The 16,672-nt window shown below is 43.2% G+C and overlaps 1 protein-coding gene across 1 annotated transcript in view; it reads left to right on the forward strand.

The window, feature by feature from the left end:
- Sema3d (sema domain, immunoglobulin domain (Ig), short basic domain, secreted, (semaphorin) 3D) overlaps positions 1-16,672 on the forward strand; it is a gene marked incomplete in the record, with an annotated part of 153,608 nt that overhangs the window by 32,155 nt on the left and 104,781 nt on the right. Inside the window, 1 exon segment of the mRNA XM_005377189.2 lies at positions 11,962-12,150. Coding sequence (XP_005377246.2) covers positions 12,000-12,150 — 151 coding nt within the window.

Raw genomic sequence — 16,672 nt, forward strand, 5'->3', positions numbered from 1 at the left:
GAAAATCCAAATTTGAAATAAATTCCTGCAAAATGCATATCAGCATCACACCTTTGTAAAGTCAAAAAGTCTGAAAATCTTAGGGCAAGGCATCATCTGCAGAAGAAACTCTGACTAAGCTCATGTCACAGAGAGCACTCTGCTGCACTCATCCTGATGGTGAATGATTGTTTTGACCTGAAGCTCATCTGGAAATGCTTTTTGGATGGGTCTGGAGCAGGGAGGGCAGAGAATGATGTGAACGGGGTGGGGAGGCATAGGTGAGGTCCGGAGGGCTGGTGCTCCGTGGCCTTTCCGGCTGGAACGAGGGGTGCACCCTGAGGAGCGGAGTTAGAGAAGGATCTTGGACACCAGCTGAGGCAGGGTATATTGCAAAGTGGAGATCGCACTATGAAAGCAGTCACTTTAAGAAAACAAATCTGGAAGAAGCAGGCATTCCTAGTGTCGCGTGGCAGGCAGAGTTCTGAAAGCCATTTGGAGTGGAGGAGGCTGAGTCACAGCCACGCAGGCTGATGGCTGGGCGGGATGCAGGGCAGAAATGATTAGTCCTGGAGACCAGATGACCTGCATGTTGGGGAAGACATCGCTTCCCTGGGGACAACTGGGGAAAGAACACATCCTCCCTCACCTTTCCCTCGGAGGCATGTGTGTGTGTGTGAGAGAGAGACAGAGAGAGAGAGAGACAGAGAGAGAGAGAGAGAGACAGAGAGAGAGAGAGACAGAGAGACAGAGAGACAGAGAGAGAGAGAGATGTGTTACTTCTTTATTAGATAAAGACAAGTTTTAGTAGATCTGAAATCAGGCTTTCTGATATCTCACTCTGCACTAGATACAATCCAGTAACATCTATCCCTGAGAAAGCAAGATTGAACTAAATAGAAAAAGTTTATTTCAATAACTGTGTAGACGCATGTGGTTTGTTAATTATTTCAAAAATATTTATGTGTGCCTTACCAGAACTACATAATATCCCTATTGGGTTGCTTGTATACACACAGAACAGTTTATATAAAAGAGCAACCACTAAGTGCTTCATGAAACTCCCAGTGCTAAGACAGCCCCGGCCAGCCAGGCCAGGGCTGCGTCCAGGACCGGGGTGCTGGGACAGCGGAAAGGCAGAACCCCTTCTCCTCCAGGTCCCTCCCTTCCCTCTGTGGAAAATGACAAGAATCTGATGTAGACTTCAGATGTCAGGTGCTCGTAGCTCACGATAGGTGATGATTACAATCTGTAAGAGAAAGAAAACCAAACTTCCCATTCCCAATGGAGGCACATTTCATTTTTAACACTGATAAAGCTTAGTTTGCCTTTTTATGAGGATTTTATGTTTTTCACAGTATTTCAGGGAAAAACATAGAGAATTATGTAACTTAATTTTAAAACTAAAATTACATGAAACATCACTTTCCGATTGCAATATTTCCTGAAAATACTACTTTACAAATTTGCAGTGCTTGTGCTGATCAGTCAATGTACTCTTGTAAGTAATTTGAAAAACCTGGGTTGCCTGACTGCATCATACCGGTGCTTCTCATGGTCCCTAAAGCAGTGCTCATGTTAACTTTAAAAAGAACAGTGGATTTTATGAGAGGGATGTAAAACAATGGTTCGTTGAAGCCTTTTCTGACAAACAGGTTTTCCGGAGTGCCCAGGACAGGGATACATTGTTTCCTTGGACTTTTATAGTCCAGACCAGGTTGTTCTGTGATGCTGCGGAAGACCCAGGACACACGGCTGCAGCCCAGCTCCAAGCTCTGCGTCTCCCAGGCACGATGGCCTCCACCACTCCACTGTTCTCCCAGAAGTGGCTTGCGCGATTTTCCACTTAGACACCTCTCTCCGTCCCCTTTCAAGCTGGATCTGTGTTTATTTAGAACAAGGGCTGTTCTGTGAGTTTTACAGGAGGGTGGGAATCGCAGTGCAGAGCGAATGTTCAGCATACCGCTCTTCACACATGCACGTGTGCATGCTCACTCTTCTGCCTGAAACTTGATGATGCATAGAAAGAAAGAGGAAGCAGAAAGGTCGTCGTGAAGAATCTCATCAATCTCATTTTGCTATGAATTTCTTCTGCTGGGAGGAAGGGAGGGAGGAGAAGGTTGGCTGAACTCTCAGACTGTCAGAGAGCACTGCTCCCTCCCCAAGCCTGGGTGCCCACAGGGCTCAGGCAGAGGGAGCCTGAGAGAAATGGGCATGTGCTTGGACCAGGGCATGATCACAGCAATGGCACTGCGTGTTAGTTCCAATTTAGCAACTCGGATAGGTTGTTATTACTTTCTCACTTTCAGCACCCTCTTATCCAGGAAGTGGTGAAGTTGGAATTCTTTCCCACATCCACCTGGCTGTGAGTTGGCAGCTCTGTCTCTTATTTTGTGTCCTCTCTACACACAGGAGTTTTTGGAGACCTTTCCAGGTGATACTGAAAAAACTGCTTCTGAGTACTCCTGGTAGAGGATACCCGGCATGACCAAGACTGTCCCTGCCACACCAGTTATTTCTCCATTTCTCCTTTGGCTGTGAGATTATGCAGCATTTGTGGATCCCGGGGCCCGCAAATTCTTATGTTTCTGGGGGGTTTGTTGAGTTTCGCCGATGTCACACATTGGGTTAATGTACGGAGATCTCAGCTGCTTCTCCTGCGCATACATCAGAGAGGGGAAGGGGAGCAGAGCAGACCCCGCGTCTCTTGTTTATCTTGGGCATCAGGCCCTGTGCTAGCTTTGGGCGCAGTGCTGGGTGTGATGGGTGTCCCGCGTCCGTGCGGTTGGAAAGGAGGGTGCACCTCTGTTTTTTTGTTTTGTTTTGTTTTTTTTTTTCCCGGTACTGGGAATCGAACACACGACCTCGCGCTTGCAAGGCAGGTGCTGTGCCACTGAGCTAAATCCCCAGCCCTGAGGGTGCACCTCTGGTGGGAGGATGCTGGTGTGCAAAAAGGACACGCACAGATTTCCTGAAAGGTACGGAATGGCCGAAGGTTCATGTAGAAAGGTTTTCAAAGTGACTTTTACCGTGCCAGAAAACTCAGTGTTCTGAATGCTCTCAAAGGGTGCAGCCATTGCACCTAGGGCTCAAGGTCTTAATGTGCATAAACTCCTCTTTGTTATAATATCCAAGTAAGCCTTCAAAAAACTTGAAGTTGGCTTACTGCCAAAATCATTTCCAAATATCGTGGGCTCTGAGCTCTCCCCCTTAGACTTCATCTTCAAATATATTTAGTAATCCAAATTGAACATTGTAAAAAAAATAGCATTGCTCTTTGAGTCTGCTTTTATTTGTTGTTTTCTAACAATTCCCACTTCCAATAAAGCCATTAAGTGTGTCCTTGTTAGGATTTCATCTTGGCAGCACATACAGCTCAAGCAATGAGAAGTTCAGAGAAAGTGATGATCTTATCTCTTCGAGCACGGGAGAGAACTGAGGTTGTGGGCTGAGGGCAGGGAACTTTAACGCTGCGTCACAGTCACAGCTTTGCAAGTGTGGGGCGCTCACAGGGGCTTCCAGAGCACTTCTTTGTCCACGTCGTCTGCGTTAGGGAAAACAGCTGTTACCAAGTGCGGTAACGATGGCAGGTTCCTGCCGCAGCTTGCCTCGTGGTTCTTGCAAGAGTCTCACTGATGAGCACTAGTCATCCTTTCTCGTAGAAGTTGGATTTAAGAACATTAAGTGAGCTATCTGAGAGTATAACACGGATAAGCAGGAAAGCAGGATTATACCACGTTCTTGAATCCCATGGGCAGGGCCTGCGCTCTTAATCCCTAGCTTTACCTCAGTTGCTGTAACACAAGGTTAAAATAAATCAGTATAATTATTGAAGGCTTCGGGAGACTGTGAGCTGAATTAGGTGTGTTAAAATCCAGAACGTAGTGCTTTCACTTTTGAGTCAACTTCAAAGGTCATGTAGAAGAGGTGAGGAGCTTCTTCCTAAGAGAAAAAGGAGTAAACCAAGGATGGGGAGATGCTGGTCCCTCGGCCCAGGAAGCCCCACTTGTCCTGGCCTAAGGGAGGCATGTTCTAGGAGCAGGAGGTGGCCACATAAATCCAGTAAGGAGATTAAAGATAGCTCAGAACCTGGTAGGGTACAAGACAAAGGAATCAGGAGATTGGAAGGGAATTAGGATCCAGGAATTCAGCACATGGCTTCCACTGCCATCAGTATCTGTGCTAAGGGGACAGGAGGCCCAGGCAGGAGGCTCTCTAGTCCTGTGGAGATGGCTGGTGGGGAAGTTGGGGTGTCTGGCACCTTACCAGTCATGTTGTTATAAGAGGGTCCCTCAAGCTGGCCCTTGCAGCTTATGCAGTAGGCAATTGCAGGGTACCTTCCAAGCAAGAGGTGTTGGGGCATGGGCAGCCCCTTCCTTGAATTACGACCTTGTGCACAAAAGAGGTGGAGGCTGCCTTGCCATGAGGTTGATAATAAGGTGCATGCCAAGTGTGGTTGCAATGCCAGTTGTTGAGTTCAGCATGTTAATTTGTAGTACTGTTGGGTCCTATGCAAAACTGGAATCTAATTTGAGGACTTGGTTCCTGAATTTTATGCGTGATTCTACATTCATTTCAAATGCTACCTATTCTTTTAATTGAAAGATAATAGTGTATGTTTGCATCCACATAACACAGTAAATTAATCTTTGTATGAATGGTAAGAGCAGTAAATCTGGTTCATTAACAAGTGCATTACCTCCTGCATGCATCCATCCGTAGCCTAGAGGAAACGTGACCTACTTTTATTCTTAGAGAGTACTAGTTTATGAAATGAGTTACTCAGACTATTTTTCCTATTTAGTGGTTGGAAATCTTCAGTTACTAGAAATGTGTATTTCTTAAAGTTATTCGTTAAATAGTGAAGAATAGAGGTATGTTTAGCATATACTTTTTTTTAAAAAAAAAGGATGAGATTCACTAAAGTTATGTGTTTTGATCTCAAAAGTACCTGTGTTCCAGGTGGATTTATGTGAATGTAGAATCCAAAGTCACCATGTTTTGCTGCTGTCATTTTTTAAATTAAGAAGATTGTTGTTAAATATTGGAGTTGGTGTTAACTTTTATGTCATTTCTTGGCACACTTACTTTTAAAGGGTTAGGAATTTCACAGAAAATCCTCACAGTTGTTCAATATCGCATGTTTTGAAAGCATAATTTTACTATTTTATAATTATTTATTAGTTTTCAGTAGTTACAACCCTTTCTAAATTAAGCCTACTGTAAAACCATGTTATACTTTGGCCTTACTCTTGAAGCATATTTAGATGCTGTTTTCCATATTGGTTTTGCATAAATAGGTTGATATATTTTTGCACACTGACATGAATAAGCCTCTGTTTATTATTTTTGAAGATATGATGAAATCCTTGCTCCAAAGATTGAAAAAATACACTAAGTCATGCAAACATCAGTTGTGCCTCTTTCTTCATTACTAACTTTTTCCATAAATAAATTTCCTGGGAGACGCGGCTTACATGTGGAAATTGTAACAAGACGCAGGGCTCCCACACGTCAAGAAATACGAAGAAATCCCCAGCCCCGTGTGCTCAGCGTTGCCTCCCGGCAGGTTTTGTGCTCCTCTCTTGTGTCTTTGCAGCCTTTAAGCTTCACAGCAAGTGGGGATGAATCTGTGTCGTTTTGAAAAACAATCTTTCAAGGGCACAGTTATTTCCATTGATACAGAGGCCACAGCTACTAAATTAGTTTGTCAATAGAATATTCTATACACTTTATTATGAATACTTAGGTTGTTCAAGATGAAATTTACTACCTGCTCATATTAATAGAATGCTAGATAAATATTACAAAGTCTGGGAAAATATATACTGGTCATACAACACTGCATAAGTAAACCACATTTCAAGAAAAAGGTAAATTATGGCTTGAGGATGTTTGCGAAATTATCACTTACTTTTGATAATAATGGCATTCATAAAACACAAAAAGACCCAAGCTATTACAGATAAGAATCTCTTCATAATAAACAAATAAATGGTATAATTATAATAAACATTCTGATTATGCTGTTTACACTTTCTTCAACCCAAAAGTTGATGACCAATTAGTTCCTTGCTTTGAATAGCAAACTGATAAAAGATTTAAAAAAGGAATAGGATTCTCAATAACATCTTTCATAGTCCTGTTTTCTTATGCAATTTTGTAGATATGTTTCTTGACCCTGTGGACCTTGGAGGCACTTCACTTCTTTGGACCCTCTTTACCATTTAAACCCTGATTTATGGTGCTGTTAGGATCAGCTCACGATATGATATCTAAGTGGCTGCCTGCACACATTCTGGAATCAGTGTATTGTTTTCTGTTCAGTTCATTAGGGGAAAGAGCCTAAAGTGTTTGTTCTGACTGTAAGTTCATGGCTGTGGCATGTCAGCTCTACTTATACATAATACAGGGATTTATCGAGCACGCGCAGTAACGCCTTACCTCATGAATGCTTCTGCTCATGAACAGTTTGGTTAAGAAACACAACAAAAACTTGGCTTCTATTCACCAGCTCAGCATCAGGTAACATTTAACCTTACGGGATTTGATTAGTTCAGAGACCGATTTGGTACGAGACCAGAATCATGGGATGAATTAAGTTTGTGAACCGAGGTATCACTGTGTTTATGTAATGACACATTTTCAGTGTATTTTAGAATTGCATATGTCATGATTAAGGCATTGTGCAATAAAAATGGAACTAGTATAACTTATCTTGACTCACAAATAACTTGGCTCTACTTTACAATTGAATCCTGATGTGTGCATAGTTGGTTTGGTGTTTAGGGAAATATCACTATTATCATGAGGATGTTAGCAGATTAACATAACCAAATGTAAGTCTCTTTTCTTATGCTCTCTGAAACAGTCAGAGGGTCTTCAGGCTCTGCTGGAACGTGTCAACTGATGGGGAACTCAGGACACTTGGGGGGAAAGAAGTCCAGTCACTGGACTTCTTCAACAAAATAGGTCACTCCTTCAACAAAAGATTGTTGACCTGTAAATTCTACTCATTACAAGTACTGATTATAGGTGGGCACTAAATTTGTAAGGTGTTGTACTAAATTAGTAAAGTGCTATGTATATTAGACAAGTATTAGGAAGCATGAGATAAAAGCAGAGTAAATGAAAGCTGTCCCTTTGCAAGCCTCCTCTCTGTAGCACCTTCCCTCCCACTTGGACCCTCCTTTGAGAAGTCTGTGCCTCCTCGGTGAGATGCATGCGGCCTTCTGCAGTTACAAAGCTTCTCATTTGTTTGTCTTGCATTGCGTCACTGGTTCTCAAGTTTCTAATTGGTATTTGTTTCCTTGTCCACCACTGGGCCGTGAAGTAACGTTACTAATGATTGATCTGTCTTGTGTATCCTATGGCAAAGCCATTGAACCAAACAGCTGCTCAAAATTGTGAGCTGCAGATTGCCAAAGCGAGAGGCAGATATTGCTTGTAATTTTGGAGTAGTGTTAGTTCCTCGTGTCTCCTGAGTTGGGGAAAAAAAATCTCAAATGACTTCATGTACCCAAGTAAGATACAAAGAACAAAAACTTCTTATAAAATTTAAAAAATTGTTTCTTGTCCTCCTTTCCTTAGGCTACACACACACACACACACACACACACACACACACACACACACGCTCAGTCCTGAGAATACCTCTTAAATCTCAGTGTTCCAGGTTTTGTGTGTGAAGACTTACTGGATATATTAATTTTTGTCTCATGCATAGACACTTTTTCCCCACCAACTGTACATCATCTTACTTTAATGACTTTGGAAACAAATAGATATAAGTCAGTAAGGCACATCAATAAAGTTCACATATAAAACTTTGTATCTCTGGCTTTTCAAATAAATTTTTTGATGAGTTCTCATTCATCTCACAAGTTCTGACTTTTTGGTTCCTTAGGGAGAGGCTGAAGGCCGTCCTGAGTGTTAGATTGTGTGCTTGGATCTCTGATTTAGTGGAACAGTGTGTAAAGCTCTCTCATAATCAGAGCACTCCCTATTGGCTCCACATCTGAAGATCCCCAAGAGTGCTGCTTGTCACAGTGGACATCTGGAGTAGATTATATGCAGCTAATTGGCTGCAGGTCGAGCTTCTTACAGACAGTAGCATGCAGCATAACCTATGCAGTTCACTAAATCCGCCCACTTTGGGTAAATCACACCTACTTCTCTTCCTAATTCCTCCCAGACGCAGGGCTCACTCGCATGCACACAACACACACACAGGAAGATAGCAAATGATCAGCATATTAGTGAAAAGGTTGCTGGCAAGAAATTTAACCTACACATTATCTCAACTGAAAGATTGTGGAATTCAAAGAATCATGAGGAAGAAAAGAAGGAGCAGCAGACTGCTGAAAACGACTGTTTCATAGTAGACAGTCCCAGTGTTGAAAGCGTCCTAGCACTTTCAGGATTGTTGTTTTATTTTTGTCCCTCCCTCTCAGTGTACGTGTCAGCGTGTGTCTGCCACGTACCTGAATGTCACAGTAGAAAAGAAAGCAGTACGCTGATCTTTAGCTTACTGAACAATATTAATGAGTTGGGTTACAAGGAACAGTATGACTACTGTCCATTGAAAACCAAAACCATCTTTCTAAATTATGACATTAGAGGCACAGGCCATGTCTTGGCGATTAATGACCAGTTGGAGGAGTAGATATTTCTATACCTGGCCAAGGGCCATTTACCCCAGCTGGTCATTAATTTCCAGGAAATGTCCTGTGCTGAGGTCATTATTGCTAATAAAACGCACATATGGAAAGTCCCCGCTTTTGCCTATGTATATTAACATGCATTCACTTCACATGCTTTGTGAGCTATGGAAAAAAAAAAAACTAGGCCCCCCAAAAATGTAGAAAGCCAGTATCACCATTCAGTGCACCTCCCCTGTGCCTGGAGCCCAGGGGTGGTGGAAGCACCAATCTGTCGCCTGGACTGGCCCTCCTGAGCCCTCAGAACCTTCACCGGGCATCCATGCTCCAGAACTGTCTTTTCGCTTTCTGTTCTTTTTTCTGTCCTGCATGAAACTAAACCTGCACGATGGTCTTTTACGCTGTTTTACTTAGCATCGCATAGGTATCTCAGCTGAAACATTTTCTGTACCTTAACCATCTGTATATCGTCACGTACTCCTTCAGAAATGAATCTTACTGTTTTCTTCACCTTAATAAGTGGCTGAGGGTCACCACCATCTTCAGTAGCTGATAAGAATGTGAGTAGTACACACGTTAAATATGAATACATGTTCAAATATCACACGCTATATAGTAGGTAACTGTGTGATGATAATGGCTTAAAAACAGCAAGTTTTTCAAGGAACATCTCTAAGTCCAGAATGGCATCCACTTTTAGTGGTGTAGAGGCAAAATTTATAGAAGAACTTGGCAGTAAGGAGATGGATGTTTCTCAAAGGAGAAGAGATGAAGACACGGGGAACGAGGGGTGAGACGGGATTGAGGTGTGAGCTGCACACGCGCCACCCCCACAAGGATTGCAAACACTGTGGACTTCAGTCATGTCCTAATGAAGAGTTTGTGACAGTTGACAGGGCGTTTTTCCTAAGAGACTAATTCAAAACGTAAATCCAATCTGATAGAATCCTTCCTGTAGGTCAGCAAAAGTGTTCTGTGATGATAGTGCAAACATGTTTTCCTAAGACTTTTAAAATAATACAATTATTTGTTAGAGGTTATTTCAAATGTGCTCTCTTAAAAACAACTTTTTAATCTATTAAAATGTAACTAACATTTGAAAGCAAAATGTTTACGAAGGGTGGCTGATTACGTGAATAGTTTTGCGCAGAAGGACTTTCCTATTTTCTCTGAAGTTACACCTTTTTGGTAATACCTTCAAGAAATGTAGCCAATGAGTACAATATGCAGTATGATGCATATTTAATAACGTATACTTGAAGAAATATCTAAATCAACTTGGTTACTCTTGTGCAATAGTCTACAAAAGAACTGCATGACCACACATTATGCACAAAGAATAATTTGATAATTTCTGTTAAGTATCTTTGCAGAAGATGAAAGCAATTGAGGAAAACATTCATGTTCAACATTTCATGAAGAACCAACATAAAATTCAAGTCAATCTTTAATGATTGTCAGGCATAGGTATGAAGTAATATCCCCCCAAGTTTGATCTTATTTTACTTTCCCAAGTTGATTTTAACTGCTGATGTTCAGGATAGGCAACTGTGACTTTGGCATGCAAAACTTGTGAGGCATTTTACTCGAGTGAAGAGTTGGTCTCTCCTAAGAAAAATTCATCCTTCATAGCGTCTCTTAAAGCGCTGTTATAAAAATACTTAATTTGAAGGTCAGATGGTTCGACAATCACAAAATCTAATACATATTGCAGCTACACTTATCACTAAGGAAGTCCAAATCTTTAGACAAGAGTTAACTCTGGCTAAATTCAGAGCCCTCCCTGGAAGCCTCACGCCAGCGGCCTTCCTGCGGGCCGTTTCCAGAAAGCCCGGCAGGACTTGGGGAGAAGGGGCAGGGGCTGAAGCGGTCAGGAGGGAGAGCGCACTGCCTCTGCGGAAGGAGAGGCGCCCCCGGAGTGACAAGGCGGCTCCAGGGCTGAACCTCCCGCTCTTGTTACAGCCCACACTTCCTTTCCCTGAGATCTGGAAGACCTGCTCCTCTGTGTAGCTCAGTGTCCTCACCCGAGAAGTGCGGTAAATAACCACAGACACACCTGACACCTGAAAGATGATTTACAAGGTGGGCTTCCCGCGGCCGCCTGCAGTCGGTGAGGCGAAGGCCGTGCTGTGTGCAGCGCCAGCCGGGCGGTCCAGCGCACAGGCCGCGGCGTGTCTGCGCGGTGAGTGCGTCAGTACTGGGTGCCAGGATACGATGGCGAGGGCTGGAGTGGCTCCCAAGGAGGAGTCGCAGGCTTCCTTCTTTCCCGGTGTACTGCATCAGGGTTACCAATCTGACCCAGTGTGTGATCTTGTTTGTGACCTATGTGTCAGTCATCCAGACACACCGGTGCTTCACTGAGCTGGTGGTAGGCATTTCTTCTTGAAATTGACCCCACAATTAACTCTCCCAGTAAGATACTTCACAATAAAAACTCTCCTAGACATTGAGGCACACACCTATAATCTTACCACTGAGGAGGCTGAGGCAGGAGGAATGCCATGAGTCTGAAGCCAGCTTGTGCTCCACAGTTGAGTTGAAGGCAAGCCATGAGCAAGACCCTGTCTCAAAAAAAAAAAAAAAAGATACATATACTTATTGGCAATTTTTAATATCAGGCTTGGTTTGAAATAGGTATTTTGGTTTTCTTTGTGTCTTATAAACAACAAAATTCACTTATTCATGGCAAGTTGTTACTAAGCACTTCCTGCATTTTGTAGTCCTTCACACTCTGCAGTTCACCTGCACATCCGCATGGGGACTCACGGAGGAGGCAGTCCAGGTGAAGCTGCTTGGACCAGCACTGTGTGCTGTGCTGGCGCCTGACCCCATCTGACCCACCGTCCCAATCAAAGCGAGCTTTTCGGATGTGTCGCGAGACATTTAGTAACACTCGAAACAACAGCCTCTGTCTGCTCTTGGCGGAGGATCCTTTCCGTGGGGATGATGCAGGGGCCGAGCGGGGGTCTGCCGTGCTTCTGTCCAGTCCGGGGCCTCACTGAGCTGCGCAGAAAGCTGGCTCCTCAGATGTCTGCATTAAAAACAAGCAAACAAAGCCAGAAATAACTTTGGTGATAAGAGATGTTCACTGACAAAAGGAATGGATTTCTAGTGGTGTGTTCTTTCCTACATCTGAGTAAAACAGTCCTGAATTTTATTATTCAGTTTCTGGTTTGTTTTCTTTGTAATAGTTCTTTAAGATCCAAACAAGGGAAAGAAAAACTTATTGTTCAAAAAATATACAAATATAATCAGAAAATTATCCTAAGTCTGGGACAGTCTGTAAAAATGGGTCTTAACATTCATGTTTTAAAATTTGTAGTGCTCCCTGACAGTTTGAAGGAAAACGTCGTTTTCATCATGAGCATCCACAGAGAGGGGCGAGCAAAGCCCCGGGGCCTGGATCTTCCCCTCCTCCCCACTCTGCTGACGCTGAGCATGGCCACGCTGCTTCTTCCTGTCCTGGGGACGTCGAAGCAAGACATCCCCCGACTCAGGCTGACCTACAAAGGTAAATGCGCAAGTGTTGCGTGTTGTTCGTGGGGACTCTAAATGCTGGCTTTCATGGTTGTCTTTATTTAGAAATACATGCTGACACAGAAAACAACATGTGCAACTGTGCTTAAATGAGATATCAGCAAAATTAAAACAAAACTCTTCTTATCAAAAGCAACCCATAACATTTTCACAGTATTTATATCTAAGAAAAATTTTGAATCCAGAATATGACTGAGTTAAATCAATAATATCAAACAGGTAAATTTGAAAAGGGCAAAGTGAAGAGACACAAAGGAAGATGTACACGTGGTCAGTAAGCGCATGAGGAGTGCTGGCTGTAGCCGGCGTCTGTGAAACACACGCGCACAGTGTAATGAAACACTCCTGCGCATCTGCTGGGATGGCTGAGGCGTAATGACATTTGTAATGTCGAATATCAGCCTTTTGTGGGAGGATCTGAACTGGTGAACACTGCTGATGGCAAGGTCGAGCAGGAAGTCATTTTAGCAATGTCCTGCTGTATTACTCAATTTGGGAACAGAAAAAAATAACCGGTAGTAAAGAGAAGCCATCAGAACGGTTGCCTCTGAGGAGTGGCGGGGAGGGCCCAGGGAAGGGCGTGAGAGGGAATGTTCTGAGCTTATGAGGCGGTGCTTTCCATCGGGGTAGAGGTTTGTGTATTTGTATATTTGAGTATTTGTATATTCTCAAATACACAGATCTTACATGTGAAATTTGATGATTTGCAAGAAAGCGACATGCTTAGAGCGAGCCACACTCCTGTGGGAAGCAGCACATTTTAAGCGGCCTTTTCTGGAGTGAGAAAAGTTTGACATAAAGAGTATGCTTTTCACCCCATTTCTCTTCCTTCCCTCCACCTTTCCCTGGGTCCCCTTCCTTTTGTCCTTCCTGTGGATTGCAGCACAGCATGTGTACACTCCTCCTGTAAACCTGGCACATGTACACCAGGGCGTGTCGTGCACATGCACCAGCTTCCCACACAAGTGTACACATGATGTGCTGCACACACCTGCTAATAAACTCCAAGGAAAGGAGAGAGACAGGTGCCGCCCCCTCGGTGTTCGGGTGAGGAGCGTGCTCTGCATCCGTTCCCGCGGCCCAGCGGATGTCACCACTCCTGGGCGTTGCTGCCTCCCTTAGCTCTGGCTGTGGAACTTGGACCAGGCTGCACCAGCTTTCCTAGGCAGCATGCAAGGCTAAAAATTCACACCTGGGCGTGAGAAGCACTGGTAGAATGTGAAGATGAACAGATCAGCCAAAATGAAAAAATAATTTTGTAATTAAATGTAATTAAGTTTTGTGGGCACGAAGTCAGCACTGTTTTCTTTGCTGCCATAATTCTTGCCTCTTCAGGCACTGGCTGGAGGGACAGACAGAACTCAGAGCCTTGGCTGCTTGGAGCAGCTGCAAGATAATTTTCAGGGATTTCTCAAAGGTCAGTGGGATTGTAGTCACCATTTCACCCAAAGAACGCTCTTTGATAAAGGCTGAGCCTTAGGCCTTAGCACTCACAGGCAACTTGTTTGGGTCTACTGTTACGTAAAGAGATTCTCTTTCAGTTCATGTTTTGACTTTGTACATGTTTATGCCTATGGTCTCTTTCCTGGATAATCAGTATGTACCCATAGAGGTCAGGATGTTCCATAACTTCAAATTTGGTGTAATGTGGTGATTATTCCAAAACTTCAGGTTTTATGTAACACGGCATTTCGCCCTACAAATTGAGCTTTTCATTATGGCCTTTACAGTGGTGATGTAGTTGTAAACATAATTTTTTTAGAAGTGAACTATTTCAGTTTCATAGCAGTGTGATAACTGTCTGTTTTGTAGAGTGTGTTAGGGATTCTTGTGGACCTGTGTAACATTACCCTGTGGTGCTGCTTGTTTGGAGAACTCCAGAAAGCAGGAGAGCACAGGCACCAGGCACAGTCAGTAGTGATCGTGTATTCGGCCACTCGCAGACAGGTTCTGGGACCTCACCAGGCGCCACGTCTTGCTCTAGGTAGGAGGAAGTCCCAGTCCCCCTGAATTTATTTTCTAGATATAGAAACAGCGAAGATAAACATAAATCAGCAAGTGGCATTCAGAGGGTGGCAACCACTGTGAAGATTATAAAGCAAGAGGGTGACCAGGCCACATGTCTCTACTCACACTTCCCCAGGTATAAGTTGCACAACAGTGTGAAGACTGCTTTTAAACACAGTAAGGAGGTAAGAAAGGAGAGGCTCAGATCCCCGGGACTTGTCGCAAAGTATAAGGCTATCAAAAGCAGAGCCCCGATGTGATGGTTACATTGTCTTATAAATTTAAAACCTGGGCTCCACCATACCTGTGAGGGAAATACTGCATATTCAAAAGGAACATATATATCAAGAGCTAAAAAAAATTGTAGGATTCATCCCGACCTCTTTGGTAGTGCTGATTTGTTATTTTCAGTAACTTTTAATAGTAGCAATCATTTTTATACCTCCCAAAATTTTACGTGTTCTCACTGACAGGAAAAGCCTGAAGTCCCCTTTTAGATGTTTATCTGTTACTTTAATTTATGAAAAGAAAGGTTCTGTATGAGAAATTTCTGATGACTGGATAGATCTACATTTCTGTATATTTACCAGTTTTATTTGACCTCATAGTCCGGGGTGTCTCACCTCGAGATGTCTTGGCCTTTGACGCCTGGGCCCTGATCAGCCTGACTGTCATGTGCTCTCCCTTTGTAGGGGCACCGCAGGGACGGGGCGGGCTCTGGGACAGATACGCAGGTCTCACCTGCTGTTAGGAACCCTGAGGTAGCTGGACGGCTCTGCACTCCCCAGAGAGTTTCACTCTTTGTGCTGGTTTCTTCTGGGCAAGATCGGCTCACAGAGGGTGAATGTATTTTTTAACCCACTTTTTTTTTTTATTATTTTAAAGAAATGAAAAAATAATAAAAACTATGGTATAAAACTTGAAAACAGGACAGTAGGAGAGTAACAATGGTTAGTACACTGTGCATTGCTATCTTCAAAATCTTGTAATCTGTTGCTCAGATTACAAGATATAGGAATAAAAAATTGATCAAATAATATAGGCACAAACCTTTCTTTTCAGTGAACTAATTGCTATTAGTAGTATAACTATTTTAGCTGTTGTAACTATTATAGATATTTTTTTCTTTTTCCCTTCCTTCTTTTCTCCTTTCCCCATCTCAGTTTCTGTTTCCTTCTTCATATTGTCTTCCCATTTCACAGTATCTGTTGTACACTTTGGGTCTTCTTTACTCTTTCTGCTTCTTACACTAGGGAGACAATGCCATGCTCACACATGTGAGACTGATTGAAGCCACTTCCCAGTGTTTCTGCCTGTGTAGTCTTTTACAGTCCAGCCTGGGCTCTGAGGTTCATGAGCACTTACATCTGGCAAGATCCCTGTTGCTCTCGATCCAGGTGGCCTCTGAGTGAGGACGGCCTTCCTTCTGCATTTCAGTGAGTCCTGAAATCACTAGGACTTCATGTTACATGATGCCATCAAAGTGGGCACCTCTTGTTTTTAAATGAGTGGCAGCCTCCGCTGAATATCCGCCCCTACAGATCCAGTGAGGAAGATGATCAATCTCATACCAAGAATTCTCTAATGCATTTTTTCTGGCTTATAATGTAAGTCATTGATGGTTTAATTTTGGCAGATGTGTTGCGTTTGAATGGACTCACAGGGTTTCCCACACATATTCTCACTACCTTCAGTTTCTTATAGTTACTTTCACATGAGTGTAACAGCTTGCAAATAATTTTATCACCTGTGTAATACTCAGCTGTCAATAGTTAATAGCAAAAGTCTGTGAATGCCTGCTATAATTAGTGGATATGTCAGCAAAGAGAAGAGACCAAAGATCCCTAGCACAATACAGTTCAAATTCTGGAGGGGAAACCCAGGCCATATATAAGCAAAATACTTAACAGGATAAAAGGGGACAGGCACTATGTGGAAAAATAAGCCAGGAAGGAGAGATAAAGATTGGTGAAGGTAAAGTAGTCAAATGGGAAAAAAGTTAACTGGGAGAAAGGGGTTTTCACAGATAATTACAAAAATGCCAGTGGCAGGTCATGCAGGTATCTGGAATAATTTGGCAGAAGGAATCTAAGTACGAAGACCTTGAGGAGAAAAGGGTGTCTGACGTGTCCGTGAGTCCTAAATAAAACAGTGTGGGACAGGGACAGAAGATTGATTAAATAGGTAGTGAACAGTTGGCCAGGGGTAAAACCTGGACATTTAGTCTTAGGGTCGTGTGAGCTGGGGGAGAATCTTCAACGTAATCTGACTTGGTCTGACTTCTCCCTGTCATAGGATTAACTACAGTTTCTGTGCTGAAAGTGCACCAGAAAGAAGGGGCAGAAAAATAGAGAGCCAAGTCACAAGCTTTGTAATAACGCAGGGGCGAGATGCTGGTTTACGGGCGGAGATAGGAGGACGTGAGTGTAGAGCCAGGCGCACCGGCTGCTGTGGGCGGGAAGTAGAAGGGGACAAGACCTTCCCTCAGG

This window comes from Chinchilla lanigera, unplaced genomic scaffold (assembly GCF_000276665.1).
Source record: "Chinchilla lanigera isolate Chin_1 unplaced genomic scaffold, ChiLan1.0 scaffold00009, whole genome shotgun sequence".
NCBI classification, from domain to species: domain Eukaryota; kingdom Metazoa; phylum Chordata; class Mammalia; order Rodentia; family Chinchillidae; genus Chinchilla; species Chinchilla lanigera.